Source organism: Mixophyes fleayi, chromosome 7 (genome assembly GCF_038048845.1).
Source record: "Mixophyes fleayi isolate aMixFle1 chromosome 7, aMixFle1.hap1, whole genome shotgun sequence".
NCBI lineage: Eukaryota > Metazoa > Chordata > Amphibia > Anura > Limnodynastidae > Mixophyes > Mixophyes fleayi.
The window spans coordinates 109,589,020-109,609,686 of record NC_134408.1 but is presented as its reverse complement, the minus strand read 5'-3'; the positions used below and the strand labels follow the sequence as shown (position 1 = coordinate 109,609,686).

General features: G+C 39.5%; 1 protein-coding gene across 4 annotated transcripts in view; it reads left to right on the top strand.

Moving 5' to 3' along the window:
• IKZF2 (IKAROS family zinc finger 2) overlaps nt 1-9,275 on the top strand; it is a 72,326-nt gene extending 63,051 nt beyond the window's left edge. For all 4 annotated transcript variants that reach the window (XM_075180325.1, XM_075180323.1, XM_075180324.1 and 1 more), the window contains one exon: nt 691-9,275. In XM_075180325.1, the coding sequence (XP_075036426.1) occupies nt 691-1,415 (725 nt within the window). In that variant the 3' untranslated portion in view covers nt 1,416-9,275. The remainder of the gene's footprint in view (nt 1-690) is intronic.
• The last annotated feature ends 11,392 nt before the right edge of the window (nt 9,276-20,667 follow it).

Sequence of the window (20,667 nt, the reverse complement as noted above, 5' to 3'; positions counted from 1 at the left end):
TCATAGATCATAACCTGCAATTATTCAACATTTCTCCAGAAAGGCTGCTAGGACTCTGCAAGTTGGAGTTTTTAAATTGTGTTGTCACTTTGACAGACATTTTACTAAAAATACATTACTTGGCATGTGTCGGGTTACAATAATTTAGTCTACTGCACAGGTTATAGGGTAAAGTTATGGAGTTATTTGAAGCCAATGGGTAGGTCATATGGATCAATAAAAGGTGCTTTAAGGGGATGAATACTCATAGCTAAATCGTATTATTCATTGTTATCGGACGAGAAGCTCAGCAGCAGTAGGGTTCACCTAGCCGAAGATGTCATTATATGAGTGGAAGTGGGTGTCAGGTGATTGAATCAAATCCATTCATATAATGCCATCTTCAGCTAGGTACTCCCGGCTGCTGCTGTTTCTCATGGTTAATAGAAACAAGTAATGCGATTAAGCCAAGGTTATTCATACCCTTTAAACAGGACAATCTGGACAGGCATCATGAAACAGCATGTTTTTCAAGAGGTAATTTATAGAGAGAGGATGGGGGATCGGAGCTATATATTACAAGCAGCAACAACTGTACCTCAAACAATAGTCTATTGCTTTTCCAATATCCATTTACCATATATATCAGCCAACAAGCAGATCAGTCAGTATGTGTTCAATATGATTTTAAATGCAGTTTTTTGTCCACAGGTGAAAAGCTAATGAGGTTTGGTTATCCAGACTTGCACTTTGACATGAATATGGCCTATGAGAAGGAAGCAGAATTGATGCAGTCACAAATGATGGACCAGGCCATTAACAATGCCATCACTTATTTGGGAGCAGACGCACTGCGGCCCCTGATTCATCACTCCACTGGCAACATGTCTGAGGTCGCTCCTGTTATAAGTTCAGTTTACTCTCAGGTCTACCATCCAAGCAGGGTGGAGAGACCTATCAGCAGGGAAACCTCAGACAGCAATGACAATAACATGGACGGCCCAATCTCCCTTATCAGACCAAAGAGTCACCATCAAGAGAGAGAGGCATCCCCCAGCAACAGTTGCCTGGACACCACTGATTCTGAAAGCAGCCATGAGGATCGCCAGTCGTACCAAGGGAACCATGCCTTAAACCCCAAGAGGAAGCAGAGTCCTGTATATCCCAAGGAAGACGGCAAAGCTCTAAATGCCACAAAGGCCAGTTTGGGATCTTCCAAAGATGTCTATAGAGTCTTCAACAGTGAAGGGGAGCAGGTCAAAGCCTTCAAATGTGAGCACTGCCGTGTGCTTTTTCTAGATCATGTCATGTATACTATCCATATGGGCTGCCATGGTTATCGGGACCCACTAGAATGTAACATTTGTGGTCACAGGAGTCAGGACCGCTATGAATTCTCCTCACACATTGTCCGGGGGGAGCACCCTTTCCAGTAGCTCAGAAGTGGAGTGGTGCTTCTATGAAGTTGAACTGCACATGAAGAATACTGCACTTACTCACCCACTTTCCTTCAGACTTTAGGTAGCCTAAAACAATTTGTTAGATTCATTTTTAAAGTTTACCTAATATCCTTTCTCCAAGAAACGTTTCACTCCACTATTCTTGTAAGTCCATATACGGAGCACCTACACTGTTTTTGGTTTTACCCATGGAACTGTTGCATTGGTGGAGTTTGTTGTAAGTGGGCTCTGAAATAGATGTGCTATTGTATACACAAACTTGAGGTCAGACATCATAAAACATATCTATAGTTTTTATTTTGCTCAATTCATTTACAATGCTGGTTGGCGATACTACAGATGAAAGCTACCCTTCAGTCATGGCTACCCAAGTTAATACCTTAGTGGTCACCAGCAGGCAATATTTAGAAATGTCTCTAGGTCTACTCTAATTAAGCAGTTATGTTCTCGCTGAATTACAGTGTTTTACATTTTAACATCTGGGATTGAATTTGGGTGAGTGATAATGGCAGCTGAATAACCAACTGAACTGTTACAGCCTACATATATACTGTATGTAATCATTTGCAGCAGAGAAGAATCCACATACAAATTTAATGCTTTAAATAATTTATACACGTCCTCTTCCCTGCATTTTCTATATTTAATATTGTTAAGATATTTGGGGTTTGTTAACAATATTTGTGCTTTATGAAGGTTGTGGAATCCGCATACATGAGATGTTTTATAAGCAAGTTACCCTGTTGGTGAGAGCTGATTTGGGGTGTTCAAACGCTTGCCCTCCAGCTAGTTAAGCATCATAGATGTTTGATCATCAAAACCAGGGTGGTGAAGCCTGTCCACCCCCCACTTACAATCCATTCTAGGATTTACTGTGCTAGGGCTTTCTTATATATACTTTGATTCCTTAACTTTATATACCAGGAGAGTCCTCATGAGTGACATTTTGCCTTGTGAACACCTCTTGTCAGTCTCACATACTATTAGGTTGGAAAAAGTGCAGTATATCTGTGAGAAGCAGCATTCTGGGGGTCTATATATGAAATGCACCAATGGTTTTTTTTTTCTCTTCAACAGACAATTAAATACATTTTTTACAGTGTTTTAACTGAATTGTGGCACAGGTGTATGCTGCATGTCTTTACAATTATTTGGTGAAAACATGTTCCAGATTGTGAGCTAATTCTAGAAGACAATCAAACGATTTCACAGAGACAATTAGGAAAATACATAGAACTGTTATTGAATATGTCAGTGCTTTCTTAATAAATGAAATGAGCACCTAAGTGTTAAGTTGCCTTGCATGCATTTCTCATACTTGTCATGTTGGAATGCATCCCTATCATTTTTGCTTAAAGGAGAATGCTAGTCTCCTATAATATTCTACCTAAGTCACCTGTAAACCCCAACAAGTAGAACTGCAGGGTGCAGGATGTCAGGTTGCAGCTGATTGGGAAAACTGTGTCTAAAGCTGGCCATACCCTATTTTCAGTCATTGAGGTTGTTTTTAGGCCACAGACAGTGATATTGGGTCATTTTTAAATTTTGTGACCAGCATTACTGAAAAACAGGCTAGGTCCTAGGTCTTTGATAGGTTATTGATACCAGACTAGCAGTTGTATGTAGGTTGACTTTTGAAATGTACTGTAAATATGAAGCAGTCCCACATATTTTGCTGATTATACAACTACCATGTGTCAGTGTGTCACCTTTGCCTTGATTGTCAACAAAAATGTACATTGTTTGTGGATAGAAAAAAATAATGGTGTATTTGGTATAATATAACTCTTCAGTTGCTGAGCTTGGGGCAGTGTAAAATACAATGAGAGAAAATAGACAATTTTCTTCATGGCACAGCATCTTAAAGAGGTAATCCCTTGTAACATGCTTATTTCCTTTTTATGGTATATTACAGTTACTTACCATGGGTATTGCAGTCCTCAAATGTGCCCAAGGCAAATAGGACATGAACAAAACCCTTGAGTTTACCATATTTTCATATAAAAATTCTTTTTCTATAGTGATTCTGATGAAGAAAGTATAATTTCCTTAATGTGTGCTTGTTAATGCTTTGAGATGCTTTAACCAACTGCTAATAAAATTTCAGAGCAAATAATTTATTCCCAATTAGTCCGGATAACTTTAATTTGTAGTTTGTAAATGGGTTGAGCTGTTTTTGACATACTGTGTTGTCTTTCCCCTTGCTGGACCTTATTTTTCCGAGGCAGTACATTTGGTTGTCTTGTTGTGATATGGGTTTGGTACTGACTGTGATGTCTCTTAAAAAGTAAACAAGCATTGGGTTAGGGGTTTCCAAAATATTTCCTAAAATATCCATAAGTAAGAGATAATAGATTATAAACACTTTGTGATGATATATTGGTGCTTTTTAAGAAAGGAAAAATAAGCATTTTAGAGAGAAGATGTTGATATGCAGACAGGTTTTGCAGATGTTGTCACAAAGGTTTTCCCGGCATAAGGATCTTTATTGCCAGATGGGGGCTTCCTCCAGCATTAGTCTTTGTTACACTCTCCTTTTACCTATTTCATTTCATTATCTTTAAAGCCTGTTGTATATCATAGATACCTGTCACAGGTTACCATGTTAAATATTCATTTAAATTGTCCCTAATAGTGTGTGCAATGATCCAGTGATATTCCATTCCTTAGATTGGAACAAAGTACAGAGATTGTGTTGCAGCTACAACGTCTAGAGGAACAGGTCTCTAACATGGCTCCTGTTAACTATGATATTCAAGCTTGGAGACAATGTGCCTACAATGTAACTGCTACATATTCATAGGCATAATCTTGCCCTTTATGTCGAATTACTTAAATTTTGTTTTGAGCAAGAAGATGGCTGTGCTGCTGCAAATTTGGCTTTGTGGAACCCAGTGCATTGACTGTTTAAATACAGCTCATGTCCATATGTCAGCTGGTAGTTTGTGCAGAGTTGGCTAAGTTATGCTTGTATTGTCTTGCATCCATCGTTTATAAACCGTGGGGGCAGTTGTTGGTTCCTAATGAAATATTAGGTTACTCTCATGAATATTTGTTCAACCCACAATATGGTTTCTTCCACTGTGTGTAGGTGATGGTGGTATTTTAACTATTAAACCATTTAAAAGATTTGGACGATTGTAAGAATGAAGATTGTAACTAAAAGTCAAGATCCCTTTATTGCGGAATTACTAGTTCAATACCTGAACATTCAATACACCTATTGTAGTTATACGTTCACAAACGCTGATGGTTTTCTAGTGGTGTTTTCAGTAGAACTGTGATTCAGGTCGAACCCAACATAAAACAAGATTGTCTTCTCACCCGTCATCAAACCTTTTCCAGAGAGGCAGGCCCTCCAGAGAAAGGGGTTGAAGAACTGTTTGTTAGAGTAGATTGTTCAGAATGCAGCTGCTTATTTAGCCCATTTGTGTAAATGAAAAACTGTTTCTTACTAGTAACCACAGATTCTAGTTAGCACAATACAATATATTGTGTATCAAACCTCTGTATTGCAAAATGAGACCTTTCTGTTTTCCAAGTAGATAAAGCTCTTGGTATTCACCAATGAGAATGTTATCACTTCACTAACAGCCATTAGCGTAGACCTAGACCTAGAAATGTCCATGCAATTTTACTTTCTAAGATACCTGTCTTTGTGAATAATCATTAGAATTTCTGTAAAAGTGTAAAGCTGCTAGAGTACTCCGTGCATTTCTACTGCAGACACTGTAAGATGTTGTTATGAAACTGATATTCTTCTGTCTTGTTTTACAAATCACTCTCAGTGGTACTTTGTCATTTTATTTTCCCTCAATTGTTTACTGGAGCTTTTAGATTTTATGTAAGCTAGAATGGGAGAGTTAAGATGTATGTTACAGTGGTATTGGTGAACAGATGAAAAGGGTTGTTTGACATGTTACATATCTGATACTGTATGTTTCCTAATTGTTAAGGGTGTAAGTAAGCCCTTTCTCCCTTGTAAATCACCCACATTTCCCAATCCTTTGCATTACTTGAGCTGTGATAGCTTTGGGGACAAACCTTTTGGATTTTCATAATGCACTTCGCCTCAACGTGGGTCACTAATCCCCAAACTTACCTCAAGTGACACTCCAGAGTGTCTGAAGAGGATACTTCACTTTGTCCCTTTTGCTATGCACTTATATGATGTGTAACATCGCTGGCATCATTTTCTGCACAATGTAACAAAGCGTGGACTTTGTGTATCTTTTCTTATACTGTGATCAACAATATAACTCCAGGTCATCACTGCTGGGACTATGATAACATTGTTATAGCCACAATTTCACGAAGCAACATTTCCAAACCTGTGTATTATAAGGTGTGTACCGGAACTAAATTGTATTGTTATGGATACATTGTTAAACCATCACCACCAAAAGGCATTTATTTGTTTACTTTTACATGCCCTCTACAAATTTTACTGAATGCATTTCTTTGTTTCTAACTTCCTTCTTTGCTTTTCAGTCCTGCATTTATATTATCAGGGGAAAGTTGTTAATGGTTATTGGCACGTGGTGCAACACTGCTCTTCTCTAATCTCATGGTTCCACAAAGTCGTGTCATAGATGCCAGGAGCAACAGAAACATATTTGCCTACTTACCCAGAACGTCAGGGAGACTCCCAAATTTTGGGGAATTTACCCTCCTAGATCCCGCGTTTCCTCTTGTAGATAGAGCGTGACCTTGATGGCATGATTCAAGTCATTAGGCCTCGCTGGACAGGTCCAGATAATGTCATGATCGCCCCCCACCATCACCCCATTAATGTGATCATGTCATTGCACAACAGGAGACTGGGGCTTAATGATGCAAATCCACGCACTTCCCCTTTGGACCTCCCGTCCAGGATCTTTCATATGGGAGAACCAGAAAGTAGGCAAGTATGATAGAGATATGGATGAAGAATAGAGAGGGAAGCCAAAAAATCAAAACAACATACAGTACTTGGTAATAGTTGCAGAGTGGAAGGTAAAAATCAATAAATTAAAGTAATCTAATGGTGGAAAACCCCTGCAAGATTTCAATAATGTTTCAAGATGCTTTTATTCAGAGAAGCTGTGGCTTTCAATTTCTTGATAATATGTGTTTTATAATGATAATATTTATTATCATATGTAAAATGAAAATTTATGTGACCCTTCAAATTTCTTTCATTTCTAATTCGTAAATATGCCACAAATGGAGACACTTACAGATTATATGAAGGTATTCACCTGACATACAACCAAAATACAAGGATAATTTTCCAAATTGTAAAAGTCTAGTGCAGACGCTACTTTGTGGAGGCACATATGCATCTGTTTCTTTCTGGACAGCTCATGGCGGTATCTGTAGGAGCAGCAATTTGCATCTGATGGGAGGAGATGGGCAGACCGCGGACGTCCTAATATGGTGTGTAGGTTGACTAGGTAGTGAAGTTTCATTGTTTCTACCAGGCACTTTCGGAAAGGCACAGATTGATTTTCTGGGGCAATTCCAAAGGGTAGGAAATGGGTGTGCACCTTGAAATGTGCTGGCCAGATGCATTTGCGCCCAGCCATTGAGATATTTGTTTTCATTGGCTAATGTGCACTGGACAGATAAAAGCTAATTGTTAATCTGTTGCTATAGTTTCTTGCACAATTGCATCTAGTGTACATGCAATGATAGTAAATAACCCACCATGTTTTTATTTTTATTTATTTGTAATAAATTACAAAGCCCAATTATTTTGTTTCACACACTGTATCAAACTTGAAGTATGCTTAATAGTTCGCCTTTAAACAACATATCCCAGCATGCTCAGCAGTGGACAAGTTAGACTCCTGCACAGACACTGTAAATATCAGCATATACATTCCAGGAAGGAGAGTTTGCTTTCTCTGTATAGAAGATGAAATAATACAAGTTTTTGGTACATGTTACTAATAATACACTCTTAACTACACCTGTTGCCTGAAAACAGTGGATGGTGTCACTTTGACAGTGTAATCTGTTGATTAAATGGAATTGATGATGTTTTATATTCTTAATGAATTCAAATGAATATTGGCTATAATAGTGATGCCAAGGGGGGGGAAAGTAGATACAAAGTACCATATCCCGAGCCTGTCTGTAGGAGGAGCCACCAGCCTGGTGTGGTCAACCCCCTTTGGAGGCTATGGAAGGGGCCCCTAGATGTTGCTGTACTGGGGGCCTGATATTCTTCTTGACAGCCTTGGTGATGCCACAAAGTCAGTGGTTCTGAGTGATTTGATATGACTGCCTTTCCTGTGGGCATGCAACAGGTGCACTTTAAGCTTTGCATTGCCGGAAAAGTCTGCTTGTCACACAAATAAACAGGCCTTTTTGGTAATGTATGGCGTTGGGATATTCTTTGTAGATATTGCCTCCCCTTCACTGTCACAGGCTTCAATGGTGGCAAAGTGGCTGAAGGAGATCTTTTAACAGGTCACTTGTCTTTGAATGGTTTAACCGTTGTCATGATCTCTGAAAGCAACAGTGGTCTGCATATTATTCTTCTGTTTAAACACCTGTTTGGCCATTGCTTGTACAGTCTGTTTACATATTTTTGTAATGAAATGTAGTTTTGTATTTAAAGCTAAGAAAAGGACTGGAAAAAGGAACAAAATGTGTAGATGATCTGAGAAGTCCGAACTCTTATGGTACATAATCTTTGTAATGCATTAACTAGATAATCTGGTAACGATCTCATTGTATAACTGTATAATTGCCTTTTTGTTCTTCTTGGTTTTGAATTCTGGTTGTACATTTATTTTTTGTTCTAAAATGCATATCTTTGTATAAAAAAACCTGGAAGCTTTTCATTCATTTATTTAGGGTAAACAATTTAAAATTGTAAAGCTGTAAATGTTCTTATACAGTAACTTTTTTGTTTGTGGGAAGAAATATGCTTTAAATATAAATACATATATATATAAATTTATGGTCACATTCCAGCAGTTGATGAGGAATCACTCAAATTATGTTTTATGATAATATGTTTATTTTGTTTTCTGTACAAACTCAACAGTTACCTTTTATCTTGGGAACAAAAACTAAAATCACTTTAAAATTATTTTTCTGATTCAATTGTGACAATTGTATGGTCATTTTTTAATCTATACTTACAAACCCTTTAATATATTGATTATGTCTAATTTATAAAGACTCTGAATACTGTGCAAGAGTTTACATTTGATGATCCTTCTTCTTTAAGTAGATTTGTCCCCTATAAACATAATAGTTGTTCCCATCCTTCTCAGTGGTTAGCGAGGCATGCTGGGAGTTGTAGTTCAAGAACATCACAAAAAGCTACCTTTAATTTACAGCAATGTGTGGATTGCATTGTAGCCTGTTTGTGGAGGTCCCACAATCGTAACCCCTCTTGCTTGTAGGATATTAGCTACTTAATCTATATTTGACTTTGTCAAGCCATCCATGCTCAATAGATTGTACTTTTTGTTCCCAGGCTGAAAGCTAAATGTTGAAGTACACATGCCTGCTTGCCCTCACATCACGCACTTTTGGGGTATAGAACTGGAAGGCAGATAATGTGATTTTCTAGGTGCATGTCCTTAACCACTTCAGGAGGGGCTGGCGCCCAGCCTCGGGTGGAAGATATTCCTATTTTATAATGTACTTATCTGGAATTTTTGCTGCCCTTCTGAGTGAATGTGCTTAAGTATGCATGTGGGGAGGGGTGGTGGTTATGAGCCCTTTGTTTTAATATATGAAGCTGTGGGATCTTTTATCAAATTGAGAGTTGTAATAATTTGATTGCACAACTACTGGAATAAACTTTTCTAGGGAATCTCAGGAACAAATGTACCTCTGTTGTTGTCTCATTTATTTTTCTTTGGTTACATGCTGAGAAGTCTGCCTCTGCCACACATCAAACAAACCTACCACATTACAGTATGAGTACATACATGAACACACAAGCCTGTAGAGTTTACAGAAATAATGTCCTAGGCAATACTCAGTAAGTTGTCAATATCACATGTATGATCACTGCCATTGGAAGTGCACTATCAGCACTTCACAGCTATGGGGTAACTAGTTCCAGTTCAATAAAATACCTTCTAACAGTGGTGGGCATCCTGTAGATTTGGTGGCTGTCTCAGCCTTTTCCAAAGCACTGCACATTACTTCTTTATTTTATCTAAATTATAAATAAATAAAATAAAGCTTAATGACAAAGATACATCTTACATTTATAATGATTCACCTGCAGCTAACTGGGGAGTTAAACTGGGGTGCAATGGGACTCTTTACGATGAAGCACCAAGCACTGGGTGTATGTGAACTGCTAGACAGCATCAACAGTTTAGAGAAGGCCAGTAGTAGCATTGGGGGTCAGTAATATGTATTTATAATAGTAGTGTGCAATGCACAATCGTATGTCAATAATTTGTGTCATCAGTATTAGAAATGCCAACCGTACTAGTAATGCCCAGTTTTATACCAGCAGTTGCAGTAATGGCCAATAATGACAGCAGTAGTGGTAATGCCCAGTAACCATCCACCAGTATTTACCCTGCTATCTCCTTTTCTTCCTCATCCAGTTGCTTGTCCCACCAGTAGCAGAGCAGCCCCAGTGAATTAACTGCTCATTGTCATTGGGTGTGCTCTGAGGGATGTTGTGTCGGCTTTTAATTGGTCAGAGCCACCGGCCAATTAAAAGTAAACAGAACATACCCAACATCATGCAAAACAATGTAGTGCCGCCTGACAATGCTACTGCCAGTTCTCGCTTCTCCCTTTTACCCTTCACCTTCACCCATCATCATTCTTCAGATGGAGGGGAAGCAGCAGTAGAAGGTAAAAATCAAACTACAGCTTTGTTTAGGCCACTCTCATGCTGCAGTGGAAGTTTAGAAGGGCTGCATGTTTGGCCCCAGTATCCTAAAATCTCCTGTGCCTAAGCACTAGACAAGTAAGCAATATTGCATATATATTGCTATATATCCCTTTTTTAATGCAAAAAAAACAACCAAGAAATAAACATTTTACATGAGAATGTTTTAATATTGAAAGTTGTAATATGCCATAGTATTGCTACAATATTTTTCAAGAGTACAGCGCGTAGATCACACCAGTTCATCATCATCATTTATTTGTATGGCGTCACAGATTCTATAGCGCCTGACATAGAAATAGAAATATTAAATGCATGAAATTATAAACCTAATAATGTACATGGGCACAGGGCAGGATAATAAATGGATGGATGTAATTAACCGAACAAATTGCATAGTATACAGAAACAATTCAGCATAAGACATAGCAGTGACCAACAAGGAATGCAGACACTGGACATACATGAAACATAGAGAAAAGTGACAGCTTACATTTTAGATGGATGCCAATTGCATCTAGCAACGTTCCACTATCATTGCAGTGCCATGGGAGGTATTATTGAGACACGATCCATCATGCTTTGAGAATTCCAACTAGGTGTAACTTTCATAATTGTAGCAAATTTTTGCTATTTAATTTTCTGCTGCTCTGTTTTTGCTCAAATTTTCTGTACAGCCATTTTTATAAATGTCCTCGTGCTAGAGCTGAGACTAATGTAGAGACAAGCTAAGTCAAGTGCATCTGCTAAAGTGTATACTCTATACATGCATTTTACCTATATTATTTATATTTTAATTTCAATTCTTATGTCTAAAAGTTTATATTCAATATTATATAAGATTTAAAAGCTTGAATCCACCTGAGAGCAGATGCTCTCACCCAGTACAGATAATGGCACAAAAGAGTAGCAGGTTTTTTACAAAAGGTTGGCACAAGGTGAGCCAGGAGAATTTAGGTATTAATTATGGGAAACAAATCATGAGCTTCATGTAGTCATTTATTTTAAAACAGTTGATCTACTACATGTGTAATGCTATAAATGGAAGGCCATGAAAAGAAATGGGGACATTGCAGCCTGAGTGTGCACATAAGTTTTACTATTTCGTTAGACCGGTCTCCTTTTTATATGAACCTACCACTCTAGGACCGTCGGAACTTATATTGCACAGATAACAGAGATAACTTTAACACCGTAAACACAGTTACCCCATGTTTACTCACTCAATTGTGTGTGTACTCTTCTTTTTATTATTGAATAAATCACTTGTTCTGACCCACAGCACTCTTGCTTCTTCCTTTGTGTGTATGTGTGTTTTTCTGTCTAATAAAAAAGAGAAGGGTTCTAGAATCTATGTGAGGAAGAACTGAAATATACATTATTAGACTTACTTCTTAAAGAGACAGGCTCAAATAATGTAAGAGATGTAAAGCATTTTATTATAAATGGAATATTACCTATATTGGTGCTAAAAACCAAACACCACCTCTAGATTAAAAAGTATGGAATTGCAAACTCTACAAATATCAATAAAACTAAATTAAAATCTGGTTATAAATCAAGTCAACATCAGTCATTTGCTAGTCCATTCTCTTCCCTTTTGTCATTCCATTCTCTACTCCCTTAGGGCCTGATTCATTAAGGAAAGTAAGGCAAAAAATGGAGTAAATCTTCTCCTGGACAAACCAAACAAACAAGGAGGTGCAACTTAATTTATTATTTTGCACATAAGTTAAATACTGTCTGTGAGCAATATGATAAAGCAAATACTTTTGACAGCTTTATTTTTACATTGACATTTAAAGTTGATCTAGGACATTCCCTACCACAACTATAAATCTGCCATCCCATTTTAAATTTACTTCTCTCTCAATGCAACATGCTTTTGCCAATGTGCAATGTTACTCCTTTTGTTTGCTTAAATTTCCTTAATAAATCAGACCCTTAGGGCTAGATTTACTAAGCTGCGGGTTTGAAAAAGTGGGGATGTTGCCTATAGCAACCAATCAGATTCTAGCTTTCATTTATTTAGTACATTCTACAAAATGACAGCTAGAATCTGATTGGTTGCTATAGGCAACATCCCCACTTTTTCAAACCCGCAGCTTAGTCTTTCACCAAACCTCATTGCTCCCGTCCAAAACCCATCCTCTCCCCGTGCCCTCATCTCCATCCCAGATGCAGCCCACCCCATGCACCAGAAACCCTGCCAATCTCATCTATATATCCGCATGTCCCTTTCTCCATTTCTCCTGTGCTCTCTGGAATTCCAGATTCCTCTGCAACAAACTGCCCTCTATCCACAGCCGCTTCAATTCTACCTCTCTTAACCTTCTTGCCATCTCAAAACTTGACTCTCTTCTCTGGATACTGCTTCACCCATTGCTCTCTCCTATGGGGACCTCTCTTTCACCCATCAGTCCTGATAAGTGCCAGGCGGCAGGGTGGGCATCCTCCTATCCCCCAATTGTACCTTTTGTGTCATCTCCCATGAGCCTTCCCTTTATTCACCTGCGCTGAAGTCCACTCTGTTTCTTCTACCCTATCTTCCTCCGTGTCTCAGTCATCTACCGTCCCTAGGTACAACTTCCCAAATTCTTTGCAATTTTGCTGCCTGGCTTCCTCACTACATCTCCTCAGACCTCACCTTCATCATCCTAGGTGATTTTAACATCTCCATTGACAACCCCACTTGCCCAGTGGCCTTAAAACTTATTGTTCTTTCTTTATCCTTTGACCTCTCACAATCGACTTCTTCCCCCACCCACTGTCTCGTTCACTCCCTTAACCTTGTGTTCTCTCATTAGTGTGCTTTTTCTGACTTCTCCAACACACCCTTCCCACTCTCTGACCAACATCTTCTCTTCTTCACTCTTTCCACATCTCCTGCACCCCTCCCCATGCCCAAATCAACTCTTGCTAAATGCAGTCTTGATGCTCTTGATCCTGCTATTTTGCTTGAAACTCTCCTTTACTCTCTATCCACCGTGGCCTGTCCCAACCAGGTGGCCTCCTTCAACCACACCCTCACCATTGCTCTTGACTCTGCTGCTCCCATGTCTTCTTTTAACCTTCACCATTCTAAGCCCCAACCTTTGCACTCCAAATTTACCCGATCCCTTCAAAATGCATATGTACCATCGCAAGCCACTGGAGGAAATTGCGTTCCTTGGCAGACTTCCTTCATTTTAAGTTCATCCTCTTATCCTACAGTTCAGCAATCTCCCTTGCTAAACAATTTTTATTCAAGTCTCTCATCTCTTCAGTCCTCCAGTCCCTGCTGCCTTTTTTCTGCTTTCAAAACACTTCTTTGCCCCCCCTCTCATTCTCCCTTACTGCCTTTGACTGCCTCCTTTTTCACTTTTCCAAAATTTAGTCCATCAGACACGAAAACTCCTCCCATCACTCTTCTGCAAACCCTACCACTCCACCCTCCTCCCCCTCCAGCCACTACCTCTTGTGCTCCTTCCGTCTCACTTCGGGCGACAAAGTTCATTCTCTTATATTATCCTCTTCCCCCTTAACCTGCTGCTTGGATCCCATTCCCTTTCACCTCAATCGCTACCTTTCATTCACTGCCTGTTTCCAACTTGCTCATCTCTTCAATCTTTCCTTCTCCACTGGCATCTTCCCCTCATACTTTAAATATGTTCTTGTCTCACCATTCTTAAAAAACGCAATCTTGACCCCACCTCTCTAACTAACTACGATCCTATTTCACTTCTCCCCTTTGCCTCCAAAATTCTTGAGCAGCTTGTCTGCAACTCTCACCAGCTGACAATTCCCTCCTCGATCCTCTCCAATCTGGCTTTTGTCCACTCCACTCCACAGAACCTGCCTTGTCCAAATTCACCAATGATCTTCTGTCAGCCAAATCCAGGGATAATTTCTACCTCTATATCCTTCTGGTCCTCTTTAGTCTTTGACACTGTGGGTCACCCTTTTCTACTGCACACCCTTCATACCATTAGTCTTTCTGACATTGGCCTTTCGTGTTTCACCTACTACCTCGCCAACTGCTTCTCTGTTTCTATCTCTGGTTCCTCATTCCCCCATCTATCCTTCCCATAGCAGTCCCACAGGGTTCTGTCCTTGGCCCTCTGCTCTTTCCTCTGTACACCTCCTCCCTGGGTGAACTCATCAGATCCTTTTGGCCTATGGCCTCTATGCTGATTACACTCAAATTAACATCTCATCTCCTGATCTCTCCCCTTCCCCTTACTCTCGGCTGTCCAGCTACCTCTCTGCCATCTCCTTCTGGATGTCTTTAAGCTTTCTCAAACTTAATATGGCCGAAGCTGAACTCATTGACTTCCCTCCATCAAGAATATACTTCTCTCCTGACCTTTCTGTCACTGTTGACAACACCACTCTCTGTTCCACAACACTGCCTGGGTGTCATTCTTGACTCCTCCCTCTCTTTCGCCACTCGCATTCAATCTCTTGTCAAATCCTGTCACTTCCAGCTCTGTGACATCACTTGTAAAAGACCCTTCCTCTCCCAGGATGCCAGAATACTGCAACCATCTCCTTTCTGGCCTCTCGAGCTCCCATCTTGCTCCTCTTCAATTTATACTTAATGCCCAGGTAGACTTGTCTTCCTCTGTTCCTGCTCCACATCTGCCTCCCCTCTCTGCTAAGCCTTACACTGACTCCCCTTCCCCTACAGAATCATCTTCAAATGCCTCACCCTCATGTACAAGGCCCTCTTCAACTCTACTGCTTCCTAATCTCAACCTCATCAACAAACATTCTCTCCAACTTTCGCCGGTCGACCAATGACCGTCGCCTTTCCTCCTTTCTGATAACCACATCTCACTCCTGTATCCATGATTTCTCCCGTGATGCCCCTCACCCCTGGAACGATTTCCCTTTATCTATCAGGCTATCCCTTAGCCCATATAGCTTCAAATTGTCATTGAAAACCCACCTCTTCATAAAAGCCTACCAGTCCTCCACTTAACCATTTCACCATGTAATATACCTTACCCTCTTTCATCCTCCATCTCTCCAACTCCTGCTACTTGCCCTCAGATAGCTTTACATTGGCCCATCCCCATGTGTCAACCACTTGACTGCCTCCTTCCCTTTAAATTGTAAGCTCTAGTGAGCAGGGCCCTCTTCCCTCATGTTCTCTTTACCTATAACTTTTGCTCACCAGCTGCACAGCACACAATCTCCTTCGACTCTCTGCCCCTTGACGCCACTCTTACATTATCTTGACACCTCTTTCAGTGGCACTAAATTTGTTAATTGTGCCAACGCTAATGGACACAAGTTTCAGCTTGCGCATTACCCACCGAGGCTATCCGTGTTGAGAGTTGTAGTGTTATTTGTTTACTGTATTGTACTGTTATACCTTGCACCATCTTGTTGTTTGCCCTCTGCACAGCGTTGCGACCACATGTGGAACCCTATAAATAAAAGTTATTAATAATAATGATAATAATAATATACATAAAAATAAAACTACAAAAGAACAAACACTCACATGTGTGAAAAGTCCTTGGAGTCAGACCCCTGTATAGACACAAAGTATGGTATGTTTAGAGGCAGCAGTTTACAATAGTGTATTTTGTTTGAAGACTCCAGATTAGTACTACGGCGGGAAGCAAACATCTAGCAAGCTGGTGGTACTGAAAGACGATTTCTCTGCCCCCATTATAGGAAGTAAAAAGGCCACTTTGCTGAGGATGTATGATGTAAACCTGTTTATTTAGTATCAAAAGAAGATTAGACATGATCAAGACATATAGAGTTAGAACCAATAAGGTACAAATTTCACTCCATTGGCTTATATAAATAAAGTCAATATAGAGGGGTAGTATATGGGATGCATAATTAATGACCTAACACATCAAAATCATTCAAATACACACGTTATTCTTTTTATGTAGGGCTATCTTTGGTGAAATATAAGAAATATCCATGAATGGTATGGTAATTTCCCCCAAACTGGTAGTTTATGTTTTTATGTACATTATTATGCTATATATTTCAGAACTTGGCATCGCCGAGTCTCATAGTATGATTTAGGGGAAGGCTTGGCGACTGAGGTCCACCCCATTTGAAGGCTCCAGCTCTGTTCTTCAGCATGTGCTGGGGCTGGTACGTCCACAGCAAAGTCCTGTACTGCTGCATCAATATTCAAACTGATATGACATAATGCATCATAAACAGGTTTAGGACCAACCACAATCCAGGGACAAAATGACAGGGCCTTTCACAAACAGGTGTGATTTCCACTGACATGCTGTGACTTGTAGTTACCCAAAAGCTGGTGGTCAAAAAGTTGCATAATACTGTTCTGCTTTAGAAGAATTGAATCGGACCAGTATTATACAACCTGTTGCTGCCATGGTAGGAGGGGAGTTTTCTTTGGGAATATGAAAATCAACAAGGGTAAATCAGAGTGGTATAGTAGAAAGGACCGGTGGAGGGCCCCAAACAAGTATTTTGTCTAGGACCCCAACAACTGACAATGTCCACAAAGTGTTCTAGTTCTAAAGTATTAATTGATGTTCTATTCCCTCTCATCTTTTATATTTACTTTAGAGAACAATAACTAGGGAATTTCCAGCAGTATAACCACTCCCATGACTACAAGAAGCTGCAATGGCATACCGTGGAGCTGTACACTACAAAAAAAAAATGTGATAGGTAATGATTGCAGGTAATGGATACATTTGTGTGGATGTTTAGAAAGAAAAGATGGTGAAGCAAAATAATTATTATGGATTAATCTGTATATTTTTGAGAAAAGGAAAATGTATCTGTATTACACTGCGTTATAGCCCTGTATGTACCCTATAATGTCCAGAGCTGTCCTTTCTCATGGCATTCTGTCCAATCTGATTTGAAACAAAAAACGGAATTTCTCTTTGAGATAATTTATTTTCTAACTGCCTGTCTGCTTATCTGAGATATTACACTTCTCTTCCAGGGTTTACACACTTCTCATTTTCTGTTTGCACTGCGTAACTTCATGTGACATTTGTCAATCTAATAGTCTTTTGTGTCTTGACATCTTCATTACATGGCACTGGGGTCATGAGTTCAATTCCCGACCATGGCCTTATCTGTGAGGAGTTTGTATGTTCTCCCCGTGTTTGCGTCGGTTTCCTCCCGGTGCTCCGGTTTTCTCCCACACTCCAAAAAACATACTGGTAGGTTAATTGGCTGTTAACAAATTGACCCTAGTGTGTGTGTGTGTGTGTGTTAGGGAATTCAGACTGTAAGCCCCAATGGGGCAAGGACTGATGTGAGTGAGTTCTCTGTACAGCGCTGCGGAATTAGTGACGCTATATAAATAAATGGTAACGATGAAACCGTGATGATGGTGCCAAATGGTGTCACAAGTGTCTTAAAATAATATATATATATATATATATATATATATATATATATATATTGTCCAAACTTGGGGTAGATACCCTTGAAAGTTGCAAGTACTTTGCTTTAAGTTTTTTACTTTATCAGTGCCACATTTTATTGTTTGTACATAGGCTTCATATGTCTGTTCTCTGGGTGCCAACACCAATTTGCATATGTATAACAGCTGACTCCCAGTCTATTACCTGTACAAAGGGGCGGGTTAGGATCTTAAAGTGGCTCTGCATAAAAATCTGAAAGTGGCCTCGCATAGGTGGGACCAAATAAATTGTAGGCAGGGCCAATACAAAAGTAGGTGGTGTTAGCACACCGTTACCCTTCATCACATCAGTGTTAACTGAGGCTAATGCAGCACACAATGGTAGACGGACCAAACACACAAGTAGGCAAAGCATTGAACTGGCAGGTGCTGCAAACACAAGTAGGCAGAGTCAGTACACCAGTGGGTAATATTGGTTATTTGAGTGGTGCAGCTTAATACATCAGGTAGTTATAGTAATAGTAGTTGAGTATGGGAATATGTTGCTGTTGGATAAAGCCCAGTCACTGTAAAATAAATAATTCTAACTGGGGTCTTATCCATTGTCAATCTCCCACCGCTGCAAAACTCTCCCTATCAGTAGTTAAAGAAAAAAATCACATTGCCTCTACCTACCTGTACACAAAACTTTAGGCTCTCTCAACCATTATGGTGGGTATACCCTTACCCCCAAGAAAAGGTTCCACCCTCCCAATGCCCTCAGCACCTTTTTGGGGGTCAGGGAATGCTTTCAAAGATAAAAAGCACACAGTAACTGTGATTACTGGGGGGGAAAAAACACCTTGTGCCATTCAAAATGTATTGCAAGACAAAGCAGTACTATACCAGTATTAGTGATTGATTGTGCTTGCCATGCAATAAAGACAGCATCCTCGTGACTGCCATACAATGCGTACGGATCCTAGTAACTGATATACAAAACAGAGAACATCCTAATAACTGCCATAAAATACAGAGAACATCCTTATAACTGATATTCAATGCAAAGAGCATTCCAGGGACCAATATATTAGAGAGTATCCAAGTGACCTCCATCCATACAACACAGAGAGCAAACTAATAACCTCTATAGAATTCAAAAAACATCCTAGTTGACCACCATACAATACAGATAGAAAACTGGTGCCCGCCATACAATACAGAGAGCAAACTAGTAACCTCTATAGAATTCAGAAAACATCCTAGTTGACCACCATACAATACAGATTGGAAACTGGAAACTCCCATATAAAACAGAGAGCAAACTAGTGACTGCCATACAATACAGAGAGCATTGTAGTGACCACCATGTAATAGAAAAGGCATTTTTGTGACTGCCCCACAATATCATTCCCCTCATCATTAATTAACCCCTCCTCAAAATCATTAATTCCTTAAGTGTCATGATAACAACCCTATTCCACATCATTAATCCTTTTTCTAATCATGAACACCATTATAATCTTTTTAAAGCTTCCAGTCTGTAATAACAGACTGGAAACTTTAAAAAGAGGGTGGTGCTTGAAATCATTGTCCTTCCTCTGTTACCTATGGTTATCTGCAAGGTAACATGTGCAGTCATCATTGCTTTGCACAAAAAGGGCTTCACAGGCAAGGATATTGCTGCTAGCAAGATTGCACATAAATCAACTATTTATCGGATCATCAAGAACTTCAAGGAGAGAGGTTTGATAATTGTGAAGAAGGCTTTAGGGTCTTTTAACTCAATCAGCATGACAGAGTGATCTCCAGCCTTGTCCTCGTCAACACTCTCACCTGTGTTAACGAGAGAATCACTCTCCTGATGTCAGTGGGTCCTTTTGTGGCAGGGCTGAAATGCAGTGGAAATGTTGTTTTTGGGATAAAATTCCTTGTCATGGCAAAGAGGGACTTTGAAATTAATTGCAATTAATCTGATCACTCTTCATGACATTCTGGGGTATATGCAAATTGCCATCATAAAAACTAAGGCAGCAGAGTTTGTGAAAAATAATATTTGTGTCATTATCAAAACTTTTGGCCATGACTGTACTAACTTACTGGTTTAATTAAACATAATAATTATTATGGATAAAGCTGCAGGGCCATCACTGTGGCGGTGTGAGATTGTCGCAAAGATAAATGTGGTGCAAGAAATTAATATTTCAGTCTAATTTGGTTACAGTTGAGGGCTAGGGGGCGTCAGATTTCCTTCTTGCCTATGTGCTAAAATTGCTGTATATTTATCAGAAAGGGAAAAGCAATTTGTATTATACTTAGTTGTACTGATTAATGCTGTCAGTCCCCTGACAAAATATAGGAACGTAATAGTCCCAAAATGGCTATTTAAGTTCCTATATTTTGCCAAGGGACAGACTATAGTATAGATTTAACAGTGCTATATAATATTGTAGTAGTATATTCATTTTATGCTCATTTTATTTTATACATTTGGCTCATATTATTAGTCTTGGTGCCAGATATGTCTCAATTGTTTAAAATCACATAGGTTCCCTCTCTAATAAATGAATACATTTTTCATGCTGTACGTAGGAAGTATGACTGTATGAAACCACCTACTCTTCTGTTTAACCCACGCACACTCTTTGATAAAACTACGTTCCTTTTTGGTCTGGCACATTATGTGTGCCGCAGGGAATAAGTTCTGGTTTATAACTTTTTGAACTGTCTATCTTTGAACTAGTGAGCTATTTGCCCTATTTAGGCACCCTTATGTCCACATTAAATCCACAAGAATACTTTTTGGCTGGATTGTGGAACATAAAGCTTACATTATTGTGAGTTGGGGGAGCTTGGGTAATACCAACGCTCTTCTAGATCCCGACCTCACCCCTAATTCCAACACACTGCCACAACACCCTGGGGCTTTTAAATGGCAACAGTGGCAATAGTGGTGTGGGGACTCTGGGGGTAAGGGGATAACTGGGCAGTATTTCTGTCCACCCATGAAC